General features: G+C 29.0%; 1 protein-coding gene across 1 annotated transcript in view; it reads left to right on the forward strand.

Annotated features, from left to right (window-relative positions):
• LOC113515629 (disks large homolog 2-like) overlaps positions 1-17,318 on the forward strand; it is a 50,782-nt gene extending 33,464 nt beyond the window's left edge. The window contains exons 4-11 of the mRNA XM_052893358.1: positions 4,447-4,635; positions 8,705-8,785; positions 9,368-9,568; positions 9,781-9,919; positions 10,441-10,510; positions 11,458-11,701; positions 12,280-12,464; positions 17,083-17,318. Coding sequence (XP_052749318.1) covers positions 4,447-4,635; positions 8,705-8,785; positions 9,368-9,568; positions 9,781-9,919; positions 10,441-10,510; positions 11,458-11,701; positions 12,280-12,464; positions 17,083-17,086 — 1,113 coding nt within the window. The 3' untranslated portion in view covers positions 17,087-17,318. The remainder of the gene's footprint in view (positions 1-4,446; positions 4,636-8,704; positions 8,786-9,367; positions 9,569-9,780; positions 9,920-10,440; positions 10,511-11,457; positions 11,702-12,279; positions 12,465-17,082) is intronic.
• The last annotated feature ends 5,007 nt before the right edge of the window (positions 17,319-22,325 follow it).

Below are 22,325 nucleotides of genomic sequence, written 5' to 3' on the forward strand. Positions count from 1 at the left end.
GATAGTTTATTTATTATTCCTAGTTGAATATATGCTCCCCTCTCTCTTGCACAGAAACTGCTCAATAATGTTCTTACCGGTGTCCACAATTGGACGTGTTTGCCTCCAACTTGCTGGAGTTTCGTCGGAAGACCACAAATAATTATCTCAAAATATAATGTTGGTAATATGAGATTTAAGATATACACATTATTATTGTTATGTGATTTAAATGTAATTAATATTATTACATTTAATTATACATATGTATTACATTGTATTGTTGATGAAATAAATAAAAAAAACAGTTAACTATGACACTAATATTCTATGTGATTAGTTAAGCTATTAAAGCGTTAAGTTCAAACAAACAAACAAATTCAGTTTCCCATATATAATGTTGGTATTGTATTATTTATGTTTATTTTTTTGTGCGAACATTCACAATAAAGTCACGAATGAAAAAATACATACACTTTATAACACAAAAAGATGCTGCTTCGTTAGGCTCAGGAAATTATAGCCTATTCTCCCTTTTATTACCAAAATAATTGAAGTTCCATTATGCTTGATACTGAAAATTCGAGATCCAATTCTCGGTACTACCAATAATGTATTATTTTAGACTAGTTGTATTTCATAACTTTGCCTGTGTTGATTACTATATACTCGTAAAGTATCGTATATATATATATATATATATATATATATATATATATATTTCGAATTATATATATATATATTAGAATTCGTCAATTTTGAATATCTATTAGTTGCACGGATGGGCCATATCCTAGATTAATACATACGATACTTTACGAGTATATAGTAATCAACACAGGCAAAGGATACGTATATATATATATATATATATATATATATACTAATGAAATAACTAAGAAAATGTTATTTTTTACGAATCAGTAATAAAATTTTTTTTACTACAACATTATAGGTTTCATTTATAACTAATTGTTTTATTATGTATGATTATTCTATTAATATTTGTATGTGTATTGTAATAATAAGCCAGGAAAATATATATATTATGTAATCTTATTTAATATTTTGATACAATAAATATAAAATTGTACACAAAATCTTTGACGTAGCTTATCGGGCTACGGTTTTAAAGCAGACCCTGAAATAAGTTGCAAATATTTGAAGAATCGTTTTGAAGATTAGTTATAATTAAATAATATGATTTATTTTTTAACTTGGTAGTTATATTAATTTTTTTTCGTTTTTTCGTTTGATATCCTCTGACAACAGTCAAGCATTATCGCCATTTGTAAGAAGAATCATCTACTATAGAAAAAAAAGAGTTCGTTCTCAGCTATGTGATGGGATAGGCAATTGACGACTATTTTTATTACGATAATCATAATATTTGACATTCCTAGATTTCGTTAAGCATATTTGAATTTATCGTGGCTGATAACGAACCTAACACGGTCTTGCGGATTAATTGGTGTTTTCGACCATCACCAGGGATGGAGCTGAAAATTTAATTTGACACACATTATTTGGCTTTGAATTCACGACCACAGTTTGCTATAAAATTTGCAAAAAAGTGAATAAATAATAAAAAGTTCCCTGAAGCACTCTGAATTGTGACAGTTGATACGATCTCAGCAAATTTCATTGTTACAGTCAGTCGTGGTCTGAATCCCAAGAGAGAAAATCTTGTGAGTTATAACCAGAATCTATCTTCCTAATCCTGTCGTAATCAATGTAATGGCAGTTTCTGGTTATTTATTCTTTAAATATTTTTAATAATTATAGTCAATGAAAAACAAAATTAAAGATTCTGTAAAGTGAGAGAGTTCAAAAAGTACCTTCTCATGCAAATATTACCCAAAACCTATTGGTAGTTAGCGCTTTAAAGTAACTTTAATAAATGAGTATTTTAGCGTTTTTTATTCGCAAAAAGGAGACTGTTCTTTGGATGTTTTTAAATCTGTAAAGATGTTGGTTCTGATTAGAAATAATTAAGAATTGTGTCCCATAAAAGAAAAAAACGACTTACTTGAACTCTTGGAAAAAATAATTAGACTAATATGTAAGTATATTCTTTCAGATAAAGAAAGAATTTTCAAAAACTCATTAAAACTGACGAAGTTATGAGTTAACAAACATAAAAATACAACCGAATTGAGAACCTCCTTCTTTATGACGTCAGTTAAATAATTAATTGTTTTACGTTAATTGTAATACGATATATTTCGTACAATCAGACGTATTCAATATCTATATAACTCGTCTTTGGGGACTAATATTAAATGATTATTCAGTTTAGTAATAAAAAAATCTATTAATTTTTTCATAAGGCTTTTTTTCAATTCTCATGGACAATTTGATAGATTGTAATAAATGGAGTGTTGATAGATTAGTTTTAATTGTGGAAATAATATAAACTTTATTAAGGCGACAATACAAATTTATTATAGCGGCCATAAAATGTAAAAATTTTATCTAAAATTTATTCATATTTCTTTACCGTATATTTTTGTATAACATATATACATGGTAGCATTAACTATTTCAATATTTATTTTCAATTATTAGATTTATATATTGTCTCTGCCTCTGGTAATTTTTCTTAGGGGTTTTGTCTTTCCTTTTCAGCTGATCTTTAACTTACACTTCTTGCAAGCATAAAAAATTCATTTCTTGATTTTTTATTTCTTGCAACAGTATACATATATTTTGATAAATTTCTCTAATGAACCAATATAATGTTGCCATTTATTGTTTACTCATACAGAAAGAGATTCGGTGTAAGTTTAATGCTGTGTCCACGAACTGTTAAATCCGTATTTCTATTCGGCGAAGCGTGAGTGATAATAAACAGGCACACTTTGTTCTCAAGTTTCCCGTTTAGGTTATTTACATTACGTTACGGGTGTTTATCTGATAAAAGCCTTGACATACAGGATAACTACATTAGCGAAGCAATGTTATTCATTAAACAAGACACGAATATATTAAGTTAAATCCCATGTCAATAATCCTAAAGAAGGTATTAATTTAACTTATTTTAGAGTCAAGTGTCCTGCTGTTTAGAGTTGACATACGGTATTAACCCTTGTCCATTGTTAACGGGTGAATGTAAGTTATTTTAAGGTCGTGGTTAAATCGAGCGAGCAGCAGTTTCGTTACACTCTGCTATCCAAGCAATTACAGACTGTGTATTCAACCGTTTCACAGTACCCATTGGGCACTGACAGCCAGTCCATTTGGGAGTCGACAGACGTGACTTTGGAATGGAACATTTCTTTTTAGTTCCATATAACTCAATATTCTGTGGGAATTATAGGTACCTATCGAAATTATGCCGTGAATTACTGTTAGGTATAAAACGACCCTCATACTGATTTTTATTTCCGAGAATCAAATATTTTAAAAATATTTATTATTATTTTAGATTTGCGCTATTTTCAGTATTGTATTTTTTTAATGGTGAATATTATGAATATTTTTTAAATATATCAACCTAAGTATTATGTTATTTTAAGCTTTATCTGTAAAAAAATTTTGATGTTGATTTTCTAATATGATATAAGAAAGAGGGAATTTTGCTAACACTAATAACATTATCTATAAAATTTCAAACGAAATTAAATGACCTTAATAACAATCTTTAGGAATACATAATCGATATTATTTCAAATTTATATAAATCAAAATGTAAATCACTAAATAAGCGTAAAATTCAAAGACGGAAGGACTAATTCAGGTGTCTTTTTCAAGTATTTTTTGAAGAAAGATTCTTATAACAACAATAAATTTTTATAGAATCACAATGATATTTAATTTCTACACTTCACAAAATTGAAAATACATAGTTTGACATTGGGAGTGGACGGAATCAGTACTAGGTTCCCTGTGTTACGTAAGTTTGGTCCCAACACTCGACCCTTTACAAAGAACAGATAGACAAACCAAAAGATAAAAATACAAATATAAAGAGTAAGCACAAATTATAAAAATCAGGCACGCAATTACAATTATAAACACAACTACATTTGCCACTTATATTCCACTAGGTTAAGACTGCTGTAAATGAAGAAAAGAATTCTAAAAATTGACGGGAAAAACGTAACAAGCCATTTTCCGCATACAAACTATTCCTGGTGCGCTGATAGACTGTCATTGATGTAACGACATCTGTTGGGTTCACTAGTTTTAAATAAATACTCATTTATTTATTAATAATTAAGTGTATATATAAGTGGTAAAGTTCTTAATTCTCCTGTATTTTTTGTACATGCTACTTAATATTTTCGGGTATTCTGAGTCAATTTTGATAATAATTTTTGCAACCGATAGAGTTTATTGTCCTATATTTGTTGTCTTATATTTTTCAACTGACTTCAAAACGAAGATTCTCAATTCAAATTTTTAAACTTTTATTTCTTTGTTTTTTTTAGAAACAATTGTTATAATATCTAATGTTTTTTACAGAATCCTTCAGACTCCGATAACGAGTCCGTGTGGGAGACAACAGACGTGACATTGGAAAGGGGCGCTGGTGGACTGGGCCTTAGTATAGCTGGCGGTGAAACCGGCGGTGACGTCAGCATAACACGGCTAGCCGCGGGAGGAGCCGCGAAAAAAGATGGTCGCTTGCAGATAGGAGATATTTTATTACAGGTGAGTGACTTCGAAATGAAATAAATGTAATATTATTTATTTCTGGTAATCAAAGTTAAATAAATGTAACATTAAATTATAAAAAGTTACTAGAATGGACTTTGAGATCTTTCCACTTTTTTTAGACTTTTTTAATATAATTTTTAATATTATATAATTAAACTAACACAAACATTTTTTAGTTAACTTGTAGTGTAACTTGTTTTTTTTTTCTCATAATTGTTAAAGTTAAATTTAAATTAAGTGAAGAGTAGTTCCGTTCGTTATCTATGTAGGAAACTATGATAAAGGAAGTAGGTAAAGGAAAAAAAGATACTGTATAATCTATTTAAAAAAAGAAAACTCGAAGAAATTTGAGCGAATAGTATTCATGATAAAGACTTCATTATGTATATTAGTTTTTAGCTCTTCATATGACTCGTGATCCATTCTTTTCGAAAGTAAACCTCTTATTACCATAAAAAATGAATCGTATACTTTGTAATATGTCAAATATTTTTTGACAAATTACAAAGTAAAATAATTTGTAAACTGATGACGTCATCAAAAAATAGTAGTTTCAACCAATAATGGAACAACTTGAGATATATTGTTTTCTTCTATGCAGATTTTGGTTTGAGATTTGAGTACAGTAACCAAAAAAAAAATGCATGTTAAAATCATATATATTCATTAGGTGAGGGGTGCATTTATTTTGGCATCATCTTTGCTTGATTTAATTTGATGTGGATGGCAGGATGCCTGTTATTTTATGTCTGGATTAAAGTTTACACCGAAGATTGTCTCTTGTCGAACTTCAACGAACGGGGAAACGAGGAACAAAAAAAGAACATTTTGTCCGCAGACAAAATGACTCAATTTTGTACAGACCTTAGTCTGTATAAAATTGAGTATTATCTACACATAGAAACCTATTTCAAATATTGACCTGACCCATTAAATCCATCTTCGTTAATAATTGATTGTACTGAAAAGTTACGTTGTAGAGATGAATGATAACCTATTACTATAAAAGTGAAAGTTTGTATGGATGGATGAATGTTTGTTATTTTTTTATATAAAAACTACTGGACAGATTTAAATGAAATTTTGTATTAGAATTAAAGTCGCAGGATATTGCTAGTTGAAAATAAAATGCGCGTTAAATACAACTCCATTAACCTCGGCATTTGATTTTTAGAATTTGATCACATAATATCATAAAAATATACGAACTACGATACTATGTAAAGATTACAAAGTACTAATAAACCGCTTTCTATGTCAGATATTACAAGCACTGCTATAAAAATAAGCTTGTGGTTTGGAAAAGAAATGAAGAGACCTTTAAACTTAGAAAATAACATTCTGCAACTTTTTATCACGTAGTTAAAAAACTCTTCACGGAAGTTACTTAAACGACATTCTTACCAAACTTGGTCGTTTGTTTAATGAAATTTTATGTTAGGTTGAAGGTTTAATTTGACAGGCACATCAGCCTCCCACTGAAAAATAATCGGAAACCGTTAATCATCAAAGTTCCGAACTTTCGAATTAACTCATTTATAAGGCTGTATAGATTTTGGTGCGATTTTTTATTAAATGGCTAAATTAATTATCGTATTTATGTAGTAACAACAAACGAATCTTCTGTTCATTTAAATAGAATACAATTTATTAAAAGATATTTCATATTCGAGGTAAGTTTCAATAGTACGATTTAGTAGCAACTACTTATGGCTAATAGTACTCGTAATAAATAAGAGCATTGAAAAATATAAATCTTTGTAGATATATTATTGAGCACTTTTATAATCTACTGTATCTCGGCACGATATTGTATAATTAAACTATCTCACATATATGTATATCATAATCGTAAGTGAACTTAATTTACCGTAATTAGCATCCACCAAAATAATACACTATATAATACACGGAAAACATATATAACGATACACTAATAAAAAGAAAATCAATCTGTATATTATGATTACATATACAAAGTAGAATGTTCAAAATATTAAGGACAAAATATAAAATTCGTGTTATTTTAGAGCATAATATAATTTATTATCTATCCGTTCTATATTCTGAAAACTACATATGAAACAGAGATTATAATAAATATATTTTTATTATTTGAATAATAAAAAATACACAATATATATTTTTTATGAGTAATGTACTCATAAAAAAATATCTGTTTCTTTACTAAGAGATTTTATGTATCTATAAATATAAAACAACATATAATTTATCACAGGAGATATTCAATAAGCCCACAGTATTATTTGTAATCAAATATCCACAGTTTATGGCAAAACATCTGTATTACCAATCAATCTTTTTTGATTAATATATTAATCAAAGAGAGATTGATCGAACTTTTTGTAATAACTTAGCTTAACTTAGCTCCATAGTCTGCGTTTTACAAATTAAACAGTAGTTAAACAAGTGAACTGGTGGGTTAAAAGTCGTCTTTACACGTATCGTAACAGGTTTCATTTTACATAATTGCACTAAGAGCCTAATATTGTTATATATATGTATATATAATCAGGTATTAGTTATTTCCTTAGGAATTTAGTTCTCGTAGGAATTAGTAATTACTATAGATTTATCGTTGGATTATACTAAATGATTAGTAACTAAACTCATGGTATATAAAATGGTATATAATGGTATATAAAATAGGTATTAACACTCTAGATTGATAGACATATTATTGTCAGTCAAACGTAGTATATTTTAAAATAAACATTTGAATCAGTGTAAAGAAAAATTTTACAATCCTATGTATTAATTTTTTGTGAAGTAATAAAAAAGGTAAGTAGGCTCGTTGAATTTCTTTTATGATAAATGAAATGTCATATACAGAACGAGTTAATTTACAAAGTTTATACTCCATTTACGTTTGGAAAGTAGAATCAAAACTTTTAAAATTCGAGTACAGAATCGATTGAAATCATTTTATGACCTTTTTTGTGCAAAATACAAAGTTTTATAATAATTTATTAAATATATGTAACTATTAGGTAGTATATATTTAATAATTATTGATGGTTTAGTTACATATTTAAACAAATGTCTTCGAGCCTAGTCCTTAAACATCTAGATGACTCCATACACTTCGTATCACCAGAAACGCCATCTCTATCTGTTAATATAATAGTAATACGAAGTTCTGATAGTTTGTCTGATAGTTTCATCACACAATTCATTAGAAGTAATTCAAAGTAAAGATTCCCACACAAAATGACCTATTTTTAATTTTTCGATTTTTCGACTGTACTTCGAGGTTGTCCCAAGTTGCTTTTTTCTTTTAAATAAGCCCAGTATTATAGCGAGCAAAACAAAAAAAAAAATCAAACTAGTGTATCCGTTTTAGAGTTTTAGCGAGACTAATGAAGTGCAATCATTTATATATATATATATATATATATATATATATATATATATATATATATATATATATATATATATATATATATTAAAGATAGTTAATTTATTATTCTTTAAAATATAACTGTTTTAAGTCATATATGTATATAAGTAGATGTTAAAAGAAAATTTCCTAGTTTCACGGTTTTCTCACTATGGTGCCAGTTATTTCCTTTGGAATTTAGTTCTCGTAGGAATTTACAAAAACCTTTCCTTATTGGATCGGAAGATATCAACACATGCAAATAATAAAAGCATTTCTCTTACCAACAATGCAACAATTAAATTTGAGATTTAATTGAATATTTATTTGACAAAGTTTTTTTTTTATAAAGATTAAACAAATCTTTATAATTTAATACTAGCTTTTATCTGTCACTTTGTTCGCGTAACCGGTATATATAGAGTGAGATAAATAGTTGCCTATGCCCTTCTTTATTACAAATAGTACATGTATATTAAATTTCATGACGAATGGTATGGCCGTTGAGGCAGAAAAAAAAACAAACAGACAAAATTTCACATTTATAATATTAGTAAGTATTCAATTGATTCTTTAGAATAAAATAAAATCCCTTTTCCAAAAAGCGTTAGGTATTTTTGATTATATATACAATGCTAACTTATGTATTTTTGTTTTAAATAGGTAAACGACATTTCATTGGAAGGAGCACCCCATTCTGTAGCGGTGGATGCTTTACAGAAAGCCGGGAATGTTGTTAGATTAGTAAGTTTATCTTAATTGCGCCTTGTTCTACTGACTTAATTAGTGTCTTTTAAACCTCTCTGAATGGAAACAATGTATTACTATTGAATTTAATCTAGATAGAAAATAAATTGGATTAGATGTATTTATTTTTATATTTATAATATAAATATAAGTAAAATATCGACCAAATTAAAATTTTTTGTAAAATGAATTTTAGTGAAATATTAATCTAAAAAGACATATTTTACAATCTAATAGATAATTAAGAAAAAACACTGTTTGATGAAATTGGAATGATATTTTTTTTTTGTAAGTAGTAATAAACGTGGATAAGGTCAGCTAAGTTCACCTATCTTGGTAAATTCAACAAGCATTATTAACGATAGTTTCCAGGAGGGACCGCGTGACCGATCTGACCTAAGTTTACTCTGTATTGTTAGCAATGAGGTCATTACTAATTTCTTTTCCTCAAGGATTTTTTTAAGTAATGTCGATATTTTAATAATAATTTAATTAATTACACTTTATCATCTAACACACTTTGTTTAACATAAAATGTCATTATAAATCATAATAACAACATTACAACTGTTTCTGTAGCGAGTACGTCGCGCGCGGCGGCCTAGGGTGGTGACACTGTGGCGAGGCGCCCGCGGACTCGGTCTGGGCATAGCAGGGGGCGCTGATGACGCTGCTGGCGGCGGAGGCGTTTTTGTGTCTCATATCGCTGTCGGTGGAGCTGCACATCATGATGGTAGATTAAGGCTAGGAGATAAAATATTGGCAGTCAGAGATGAAGATGTTAGTATTGTTTTTAATAGAACGTACTCGTAATATTCTCAATTATTGTTGAACAAATTAGTATGAATTAATTTAAGTGAATATTTATTATAAAAGTGCGAATTTTTTATTTTTTTTTTATATATAAAAGATAATATAATGTTTATAAAGCATATAATATAATATAAGTTTAAAATAATGTTCGATGACCTAGTAATAAAATTTTGTTTTAGGGTATCGAAACCTCACTAGTGGGTGCAACTCATGCCCAAGCAGTAGCAGCTTTGCGAAGTACAGGAGAACATGTCACATTGGTCGTTCTACCCGCTGGATCTATTTTGCCTGTGGCTCGAACCGCTCCGCTTTATTCCAGTACGCGTATCCTTATACTCCATTATCTAATTACTAATCATATAATTTCGTCTGTCTGTCCATTACATTGTTGTTAATAAGTTCTGATTTCGAGATAACTGTTTAGCTCTTATATTTATTGGATTAAGATAATTAAATTAATTTTATCTTTTGATATTTTGTCTATGCAATTTAAAATGGCAAGCAATATGTCGGTTTTCTTCATGGAAAATTATACAGTCGTTTATGGATATGGATAGTACCAAAGATATCTTATGACACCCTTCATGATGTTTCTGAGGACTTAGGTGTTATGCTTCTGCATCTTGTAATTTCATTGTCATACACCACACTTCAATCCAAACAACAGCCATGTAACAGCTACTTAGCGATAGTAACACGTGGGAGAGTTACTCGCCTCTGTCCCATTCGTATTTTTATGAATATTTTAACAGACGTTTATTGTAAAATATTTCTCTGTTAATTTACAAATTCAAACTATATCCGTTAAAACATATTTAACACAAATCGTACGCTTATAGCAAGAACACAAGCCACTTCGTGTTCAACACTCCACGAATTGTTAGAGGAGGAGCCAAGTGAAATACCGAGGTAAAGTTTAACGTTTCCTGACACGTTTCATTTCACTACTAAATTACGTTAACGCCCCGCTTTTTGGCACTAATTCAAAACTATAAAACTTTAAGCTTCAGTTAAAAGGTTTCTTTTGGCACGTGAAAGCGTATCGCGTACACTTGTGACCACTGTTCGCCTTTTATTTGAAACGTTTATTATTTTACCAAATTGATTTTTGTTTCGTTTATTTTGTTAGAAACATTCTATTACTTGTTTTAATATATTAAAATTGAATGCCATGGTTTTGCCTGCTTGATGTCTGTTTTTTTGTTCATGTAATAATATTAAAAACTCATTCTCAGTGAATACTTACGATACATACATAAAAACGATTCCATGATTTCGCGTTTAGTCAGTAAATTATTATCAGTATTAATTTTAAAGAGAGACGAGGTGTCGTCGTATGCAAAAAGTCCGCGGTTTTTATGCCGCTCATAAGTTTAAAAAATCGCCCGCCCCACTGTGATCCGTGAGTTTTGATTTATAACTTGGCGAAGTACTCGTATGGCAACGTCGCAATTGTCAAAACTATTGAACCTGTCAAAACCTGTTTTCAAAATTAATTGCACATTATTCAATATTTCTGATTGATTATTTCAAAAGCGCTCTACTAGCACATTAACCTGTTAATAGAATATGCAAGGTTGTTACATTTGGATAAATTAAACTTATAATCGTTTTTAAGGTCAATAGAGCTCTTAATTTAACACCTAATTACTGTTACTTAATAAGTAGTTATTGTAGCAAGTCAATTTTTACATTAATTACGACTGTGTTAGGTAAATTGTAAAAAATTCTGTTTGAAAAGATAAATTCATTTATTTTTACATTTATTTACACAATTATAATCTCAAGTATTACTGTAGCTACTTTGAAGTGCAATGACGTTATTATGTGTTATAAGAGATTTTTTTTATTACTAGGTGTGTACGGATGGTGCGCTTAGTCCGATCAGGGTCTCGACTTGGCATGGACATTGTCGGGGGGCTTGGCGGGGAAGCGGAGGGCGGTAGCGGGGGCGAGGATGATGCGTGTGGGGTGTTCGTGTCAGGGGTGACAGTTGGGGGTGCTGCACATGGGATGCTGTATAGGGGGGACAGGATTCTCAGTGTTGACGGCCGGGATTTAACACGAGCGACACACGAACAGGCGGCTGCGGCGTTGAAGGTAATTATACCTGTCTATCTTAACACCTATTCTTGACAGGGTGAGTAGAGAGATACATTCTTAGGAAATGTACGCTAACTGTTTTTATATTTTACGGATGTTTCGTTTACTTTCGTGATTCATATCAACGACCATTATTTCACTTTTATTTATAATCGACAACTTACTAAGTGTATACAAAAATAGTATAAAATGATTTTTTTAGTAATATGGAGGATATAATAATTAGAATTTCTCTTGCGTTTTATATAAAAGTCTTTTAAGTATAGATACACCAATTAATACTGTAATATAGTTATATCAATTACAATTAATAAATACATTTTTGTTTTATTTATTTTATGTCTTTTATTTACATCAAAACAGGTGCCTACCTGCCCCTATCACCCTGTATATTAATTTTTAACCATTTAAAAGAGTTAAATTAGAATGTAAATTTATCTAATGTATGAATAAATTATGTATATATGTATATTAAACAAATTAAAATAAGTGTTGTTTACATTTCAAGTGATCATTTTTATATATGCTTTAATAGGTACATATTTTTATATATGATTTATATTTTAAAATAACAGCAATACTCGGGCAGCGCGGTATCAATAGCGGCGCAGTACCAGCCGGAACAGTATGAGCGGCTGCGTGCGCGCATCCGAGCAATTAACGCCGCCGCAGCGATGTCGCCGCACCTGCGCCATGTCACTCACGTGCCGCAGGGCGCACATGTCCCGGTGCATCCCGACTTGCATGCTATGTACCCGAGGTAATATTATGTAATAATAATAAATATCACTGTTCATCATATCATCCCACAGTGCCCTCTAATTCCAAAAGAAACAAAGCTTGTACTATGGGTATTAAACAAGTGATAGATATACTTTTTTAATACCTTTTTTTATACGAGTACATACACGTTGAACACAGAAATACCCTAAAAATACAAAAATACATTGGTTATTTGATTAGAAGTATTTTGTTTAATTCCGCTGCTATTTGTATGCGTGCGACTGCCAACAATCGAAGATTGACTATTATTATTATTTTATTTTGTTTACTTCCATAAAAGACGTAAATCAGTAAAATATTTGCAAAAATTATTTAATATTTGATTTGTGCGGTGATCGAACATGCAACTATCGGAAGGTATAGCGGTGTGTTAAAATGCACCAAGGTTCTAATCTATTTATTTTTCAATTTATATTATACGAAATGGAAATTATTAGCAACCCTTTAAAAAGAGTTCTATACTTTGTTTCAATAGAACTTAATGAAAATGTAAATTAGTTTTTCTTTTTTTAATTATCACAGAAATACATCTTAACAAAATTTCTTATCAAAGGAATAATAGACTTTTTATTTTTATTATTGGAAATCAACAGAGTGTTAGAAGATAGGGCCCACTATTCGTTTGTTTACATTTTTATTATTTGTTGTCGTAACAGAAAATGCCTGTGAACATTTTTTTAAAGAAATATGTGTCGAAAAAGGTAAAAATTTTTGTATACTAATATAACAGATGAACGTGACGTATCAATATGGAAGGCCCAAAATTTCACATTTACTTCTAGAACACTCTTTTAAGGATGTTAATGATGCCTATTTCAAACTGTATTTAATTACTAATGAAACTCGGGCTGTGGAATGAGTTTTTCAAGGCTTTCTCTAGAGACTGCAGCGCAGGGATCTTCAATAGGGCGTAATAAGGTTTCGTGAGGGTCGGAAACGAGAACGTGATACGAGTACTCCTAGGGTTGTAAGTGTCCATCGGATGTTGCTTATGGTAACGTAAGTGGCAACTATTTACCATCAAATGAGATGTATGATTGTTTGTCAACATTATAGTATAAAAATGTGACACAAAATTTATAGTGTTTTATTATTCAATACTGTATAAAGTAATTGTATAATATTATATAACATTGATAAAATAACCATAAACTAATAAGTACAATTGTGTATGATTAGTTAAAAAATATTAATTAGGCATGAAATATAGTTTTAAATTAAAAAAAAAAAAAACATCAGCATCAATAACATATGATATATATTACTGATATTCAAATTTCAGCATCTTAATTTATAAAAAAATAACCATTACTATTAAACGTTAGGAAATTTTAATTCAAATTCATGAAGAAATTCTAAATTTATACTTAGCGCAATTTCTTCGTAAAAATACTACAATATTTTGAGCCTACTTTAAAAATAAAAATTGTCATGTAAAATCTATGAAATAGCGACATCTATTTAATGGATTTATCTATGGTTGTCAATAGTATAATAAATAAGATTATATTATCTGTGATACAAAGTATCTTTTTCCTTTCAAGGGACACAATGGGCGGTCCCTATTACTTTTATGTCCTGACATTTCTTTCCTGTTATTTAAACGCTCTCACTGCATTGACCGGTTGTCGCTTGTAAGTTTTGTCTGAATAAGCTTTTAAAATCTCTCTAAAAATAAGAAATCACAAATAAAAAACACGACTGTCGTACAAAAACTTTTAGCCTTCTTTGGAATGATTCTAATAATATTCCATATATTTAAATCTGTTTAGAAAATTAGAAGTTATGATGTAATAAAAAAACTCATATACAGGCATGTACCCTGAAAACAATACGCTCTTTTTTTTAAATTATGAGACAGTTAAGTTAAATATATTGGCGTGCACCTAGTCACCTGAGGTGTAACGGATGAAGCTTGTTTATCCTGTTATTGTTTTATTAAAAACTATTTCAACTCACAGTAAAAGTAATACTATATGTTCTTTTTATAATTTAAAATACGCAATAAATACTGTTGCATTGAATTCCTTTAGCCTCTTACGACACCCACGTGAAAGGAAGGGGTGGACAAATTCAATTAAAAAAAATTTGAAATTGGTCACTTTTTCTTTTTTATATTTTTAATAAAATAAAAAAAAAACATTTGGCAATACGCATTGAAATAGAATAATTTTAAATTCAAAAACTTTAATAATAATGTTAATTAATCCCTTATATTCTGATATTTTTTAATTATCCATATGACGAGCATCACAGTATATGCTGTGCCATTCATAGTACGGTTTAAGCACGACTGAAAGCTGCCTCAGGGCAAAACAATATACTTTATATAGTATGTTAACGTTAATAGATCAACGTTAAGTTACTATAATATTAGAAATAAAAAAAAACAAACAGTAAAAATAAGTTATCTTTAATTTTGATATCGCCTTTGAATATTACTTGTATGTATATTATCATTTTATTATCAGTCTACTTATATAAATTTGAAAGTTCGTAGAGATCTTTACTATGTTTGTTATTTAATCACGCTTACACATCTGAACGGATTAAACAAAATTTGTTAATTTATTAAACAGGATTTTTATATCTTATATATAAAATTCTCGTGTCACGGTGTTTGTTACCAAACTCCTCCGAAACGGCTTTACCGATTTTTATGAAATTTTGTGTGCATATTGTGTAGGTCTGAGAATCGGCCGACATCTATTTTTCATATCCCAATGATAGGGATGACCCACTCCTAAATTTTTTTTTTTTATTTTTTGACATTTTTTTTTTTTTTACTTTATTATGATTTAGCATTGAAAAATACAAACAAATTCAAATTTTCACGCTTTTACGATCAACTCCTGTTGTTTAATCGCAATTTTTATATGCCGCAATAGAGTTGCAAGATGTCAGTCGAATATAATAATTGTAGTACAATATATTTTCAAGTATAGTTCTAGAAATAATGTATATGGTAAAACAACGTTTACCGAGTCAGCTAGTATCTTAGATAAAATTAAGCGATATCATCATAGGTTTTAATCTAATTTTAATGTTAATTTCTTCTTTCAATAGAGTTCTTTCAATAAAAATGAATCCTTTTGACATCCTGCCATAGTAATATGATAATGTTACAGTAGATTTGACTAAAATTATGGAATTATCTCTATATAATGTGACTTATGTGTAATGGAGTATTATTTGAAGTTTAATTAACAGCTCACTGTATTGTATCTTGATTCCATATTAAATCATTAATTACATAATGAATTAATATTGGAAATTCACTTGGGAATTTCACTTACGTATTTATTCTTGTGTAAAGATATATACAGCAAATATCAGATATTATAATACCTATTTCATAAATAATTTTGATATTACAATATGCATTTAATAAAACCACAGTAAGTAATTTTATTTAATCGGCTACATTTACATTATATATTGAATTGGACGTCCGTACATAAACTATATAATAAAATAACAGGGCATATGCTACTGATATTGTAAATATCAAATAACTCTAATATAAAATACTGAGTTGTTAAATTGCGTTTCATAGAAAACTGCGTATTCAAATTCTTTGCTGGTTATTCTTAACAATTGTATTAACTCTTAAAAGCCTAATTTTTTTAATTAAATTAAAAAATATACAAGTGTACCCTTTACTGTGTTCACTAATGGAGAAAAATAGTAAAAAAAATCAAAACGATATTTTTATATATTTATTTTGAAAAAATATTTGGTAACATGTAAACAGCCAAATATTAAAATAAAATCGATTGTAGGCGCCCAATGATTTATAACCCCGGTATCAAATTTGAAACTTCATGATATAGAGAAGTCAAAAAATTAAAATAAAATAGTAGTAGAACCAAATATTAGACAGCGATGGACTGTGCTGAGGTGGTGAATGAAGACACGGATTTTAGCAGAGAAAAATGCACTAAACAGCAATCAAACAAGAAAGGAACAGCCGTTGTCATAAAATACGAAATTGAAATTACAAATTAATATATTCTAAAAGTAAATCTTTATAAAAAGATATATAATAAAATCTAAAAGAGTTTGCATCGACCGGTCGCTAATATACTGGGCCTCCAGTAGAATACTAACAACTGGTGGTGGCTGGTCGAGGTTCAACCTCTATCAAAATTAACTTGCGGATTGATATAAAAAAAAAAAAAAACAGTAAATAAATAAACATACTGCCACCCACACCTTTCTAGTGGTACAGATAATATAAAACGATATTATTATTTGGACGTTTAATCACGACTCGACACAATACTAACAACATTATTTTGTATACATGAGTCTTTGTTTGTTTGTTTTTGCAATTTATTTAGGTAATATTATCTATTTGTTTATATCTCTCATTATTGTCTAGTATCCATAGTACAGCTTTTATATGAGCTTATTGACTGAACATTTCGCTCTGCAATGTTTTCAAAATGCACTGAAACTTATTGTACAATCTTTATTTAGGACTATTGAGATTGATTGAAGTCCCTTTAAATTACTATACCTACTTTATGTTAGAACATATGTCTATGTTTAATTCGTTAATTATGTTTTGTTAATGCCCATTTATTTTTCAGGTAGCAGTGATCTGGCTGTGAAAATGACAATTTGAGAACTGAAGTAGTTAGAGAAAAATAAAATTATCCACTGGACTTTTGATAATGATACCATAAGGACCGAAATTGTATTGTTGTAATTCATACTTTTCTTTTTTATTTAGCTTATTAAATCTTCCTCTACTGGTTAAAAATCTTTTTCCTCTAGCGATATCTATTAATTAAATTATATGTTTTTTTTAAGGATTTTTTGTATTTCCTTGAATATATATGTTAATATTTTTCTTCCTTCACGGTACGATATAAATTTAATATGTTGAATTTTTCCTCGTTGGTTTATTTGGAAAAAAAATTCAGGTGGATTCATTAACCCCTTTTTTCTTCATAAAAATAAAATTTACTAATATTTATATTTCATTTTAAATTTATGTTTTACATTTATGTACATCCTAATTTATCTCATTATATGGTTCACACACACCATTATTGCTGCCCTTTTTGAAAGTATTGAAATATTTATTGCAGCAGTTGTGTGGTTTATAGATATAAATAATATCTTGGCCATCTCTATATATACTGTGACAACTATCATGCTCCTGAATTATCGCCATTCTATAGGACTAAGGTTATGTCTTTGTACCATAAATGACAGAACTTCACTGCCATATCTCACATTCCACAGTAATACAAATGCAAGCATAGCTGCTTAGTAGTAAAAACACAAGAGGGTCAGTGGTACTCAAACAGACTATTTTTATAAAGAATATCCCTGTGGTAAAAAAAAATCTGACAATTGAATTAATGCTGTTCAATTCAATCATATCGTTTAATACAAAGATAATTTATTATAAAATAATTTTAAGGCTCCGATATTATATTCAGTCCATACATAGTTATTTCAATCTCAGATATTATTATGAAATTATTAATATCCATTTACTGTGTACTCTTAAGAATTATTATGTTTGTATAATTAAAACGATCCGTAATAAGAATGTCACTTAAAAATATGATTATTCAATTTCTAAATTGGGTACTAATTAATTATTATTGTAAAAATATTTAAACGGTGTCTCTGTATTGCCAATGATTTATTTTAATTTAACCTTTTTATATAGTAATTCAATAAAAATTTTATAGATATTATTCTAACAGGTAACAGGGATCCATATTAGTATTATTTGTTTGTCTCTCTGTTTGTTATCTTGTATTTAACTTTTTAAAACTAATCTTCGTGATATTCAGACACAAAGATGAGAGTGACTCTCATCGAAAGATATAGTGTAAATAAAAATAAGTTACGGTATAATACGTTTTTAATATGCTATTGTTTACATTACAGATTGGTGTATTTCATAATAACGTAAAGACATTGTACCATAAATATCAAATATCGAAATGGGCTAAATTAATTTTATATTTAAAACTGATATCATTTAAATGCTTATTTATAATATTCGAACAATTTCATATTTCTATAGCCAGTTGAACAAAATATTCGAATATTATTTATTAAAAGGATATCTTGTTTCTAAGAAATTGAGTGACGGGTATTTTAATAAAATAAAGTTTAATTTAATTTTTACAATTGTTCACATTTCTATAAAATTTTATACAGGGTGGAAGGGATAGGTTGGCAAAACGAAAACACCTTATTCAGATGAATGGTCTGAATCACTACAGCTAGCAGATATGCACTACAGCTATATAATTAACGATGTCTAGTTATAACGCCGCGCAATGTATTTGAAATTTTACGATCCACACAACGCGTGATACCTACAAAGCACGCTCAATAGCGCTTTGTATCTTCATAGATAGTTTTCGTACGCTTGAGGTATTGACCTTACAAAGCTGATTCTATCGCGGTAGGATTTTAATACGTGTATTATATTGCTGGTTTTTGGTAGTTCATAGTATTTCACTATAAAGTTCTTTTTTAAATTATGACATAATATCAGATTGCATGATTTATAATAAAAAAAAATAAGAGAAAAATTAAAATTTTCCGAAAAGGATTTCCACTGGTTTTAAGTCCAGAGTAATGGTCTGAATTCACTGGTGTAATTTTTGTCGACCTGTCTCTTACACCCTCTATAAATATTATACTATTATTTCAATGGTTATATTCGCAAAATAGTCCATTTTATTATTTAAAAATTCCCAGAAAGATCATTATTCCACCAATGAAATTTGTGCTTAAAAATCAGATTTAAAAATATGCTTCATAGTATGAAACTGAGATTAAATATAAATTAAAAACATAAACTATTTTTATATAATTAATCTTATTTAATTGTTTTGAATATGTTTATGTGAGTATCTATTTAAAACTTTATTCATATTTGACCGTTCCGACTTTGAATTTATAAGTGATTTTTCAATAATATTTTAATATATATTAACTAAATTTTTTTACGTATATTATTGTATTTATTTTTATTCTTAATAATTGTTTAATTGTTGTTAGTTAAAACTGATTGCATTACCAATTTATATTTTTTAATTTATATAATTGAAAGTATGTACGTAATTGAAGTGAAATTGATGTCTTTGTTCGATGTTGGTGTAAATAAAGCGAGAAGAAAAACCATTTTTTATATTTTCTTATTCGTGGTTAATTGGTAAATAATAAATTAAAAATAGTTAAGTACATTACTGTAATTAAGTTAATAATGATGATGTTTTTCAACTGTGATACTAAAAATATGTTAGTGTTATTATTGTATAATAAAAGAAATAATGAAATTGAATACAGAAAATCTATTGAAAATTGTTTGTATTTTATTTCTCATCAACTCCATCTCATCAACTCATCTCCACCCGCTACTATTCATAGGATTACTTTTTGACAGACTTTTAAATAAGGTCCTGAACTATCCAATGTTGTACTTTACAATTTTTTTTTTCTTGTGCTATAAACTGCTTGTTGGGAAGCAAAATCTACTTGTAGACACATGATTGCGCGTTCAAAATTAGACTATTTCTGTCTAATCTTCAATAGAACTCGTCACTATCATCTGTATAATCATGCTTGAACTAACTATTTTTGCAGAGAAAAATGTAGTTACAATAAAGTAAAATTTCTAATTGTCTACTAAAATAAAAAAATCCATTTTACATTCGACAAGGCTGTGTGTGTGTGTGAAAGGCTGTGAGTTGTAACATTAACGATTGGCTGGACTCCAAAAGTTTCAATCTTAAGCTTTATTGATCAAGCGACATCGTTCTGGCGAATATCCATAATTTTAAGGTTTGGAAAATATATATAATATAAATGCCAATTACTATAAGATTGCAGTTCAGTTCAGTTAATTCATAATTTCCTTAATCGGAGATTGAATTGGATTATTGACAATTAACGTCGTGTAAATGGCCCTTTAATTCAAACTTTATTACCAATATCATAGGGTAAGCATCTGCCAACTTGAGTGAAGCAATTTCAATATATAATAAATATACGAGTACCTTTAAATGTACATCAATTCAATACCTCTCTGACCTTTCAATGGTTGTAGCTTCTATCGCCGCACAATACAAATATTTGTACAGATTTTGATTCAGTTCGGTTAGTTCATAATTTACTTAATCATAGTTTGAATAGTATTATTGACTACAAACGTAGTGTAAGCGACTCTTTAATTTACTCATTATTATCATTAAGGTAAAGTACTTCTAATTGGAATGAAACAATTTGAAAAATACAACAAACTAGCTGTATTCCAAGGGTTTATTTGTGGCCGTATTGTGAACTTCTGATGTCGAATATAGTAGTTAAATATATATATCGAATACATATTGCCCATAATCTTCCTATAAAAGAAATGAGATATCAAATGGTAAAAAATTTTTAATCCAACTGAAATTAGCGTGTTCAACAAACTCTTTTGCTTTATTATTTAAATTTAAACTGAAAATCATCTTTACTCGAACATACTTATTAACAAGAACTTTTAAATTGTCATCTTTTATAATTCTACTACCGAGTATCGGAATGTTGTTATCTGCTGAGATAATTTCGCAAGACACTCAACAGTTACTCTTTTAAATCGCAGTTAACAATATTTTTGTTTATTTAAATGTAGTATATTTAAAATTTAAAATATAATATCTAAAATAATGTCGCCATGTGAGTCCCAACATAGAATGGGCCACCCCTTTCGTTCCCGTGGGTGTCGTAAGAAGTAACTAAGGAAGGGCGAGGGATGGGCAGCAGCGTCCCTCTTAAAACTTTTTAGAAGCCTAACTGCGGTTGTGAACCCGTCCGCCAAGCATGGCAACTACTGGCCAAACTCCTCTTATGGGGAAGGCTTATGTCCAGCAGTGGATGGTTAACGGTTGAAATAATAATAAAATGTCTAAAATAACATGGTCATTTAACATTGCATAGTCATTTAGCCATTGCATGATTAACTAACACTGTGTATATTTGTCATTAAAGTAATAGTTTAGTGTTTAGCTTTGTCCAATAAGTGTTTTAATAACAGTTTTAAATTTATTAATAGGTAGATAGAATAGAACACTTTGATATCCTTCTATATCTGATTATAACATTTAATGTCCATGCCTATAAAATACCTATTATTTTTTTCTAAATCTTGCTTTGAAATAGCAAGATTATATTTTAGTTTAGTTATTAGTACTAAAATTATTGAGATCCTTTTTTTTATATTAGCATTGATATATTAGTTTCTTGGTAGTTCCTTGACTGTATAACGGTTTAACCCTTTCTTTCCCGTTGGTGTCGTAAGAGGCAACTAAAGAAACTTAATGGTCGAGGAATGACCAATAGCGTCCTTTTTAAAACATCACCAAAAGTCTGAGGTTGCCAACCCGCCTGCCAAGAGTGGCCACTACTGGTAAAACCTTTTTTTATGGGGGAAGTCTATATTCAGCAGTGGACAGTTAACGCATGTTTTATTTTCTGATTTTGCGGGTTTAATCCTCGCACAATACAAACATTTGTATAGACTTTGATTCAGTTCAGTTAATTTACAATTTACTTAGTCGGAGACTGAATTTAGTTGTTATTGCCAATATCATAGGGCAAGCGTATTTTCAAGTGGAATGAAACAATTCGATTGTATAATAAATACATGAGTACCTTAGTAGTGTAACAAATTTAACACGTGTCATATTCCGATAGATTGCGGATTCAATTCTCGTATAAACCTTACTGATATTCTAAAGGTAAAAGTGAGTTTGTTGACCTCCACGTGGTCCCTCCTGGAAACCATCATGCTGAATTCCAAGTGTATTCATCA

The sequence above is a fragment of the Galleria mellonella genome, unplaced genomic scaffold (genome assembly GCF_026898425.1).
Source record: "Galleria mellonella isolate WM207_F2 unplaced genomic scaffold, CSIRO_AGI_GalMel_v1 utg173, whole genome shotgun sequence".
Classification (NCBI taxonomy): domain Eukaryota; kingdom Metazoa; phylum Arthropoda; class Insecta; order Lepidoptera; family Pyralidae; genus Galleria; species Galleria mellonella.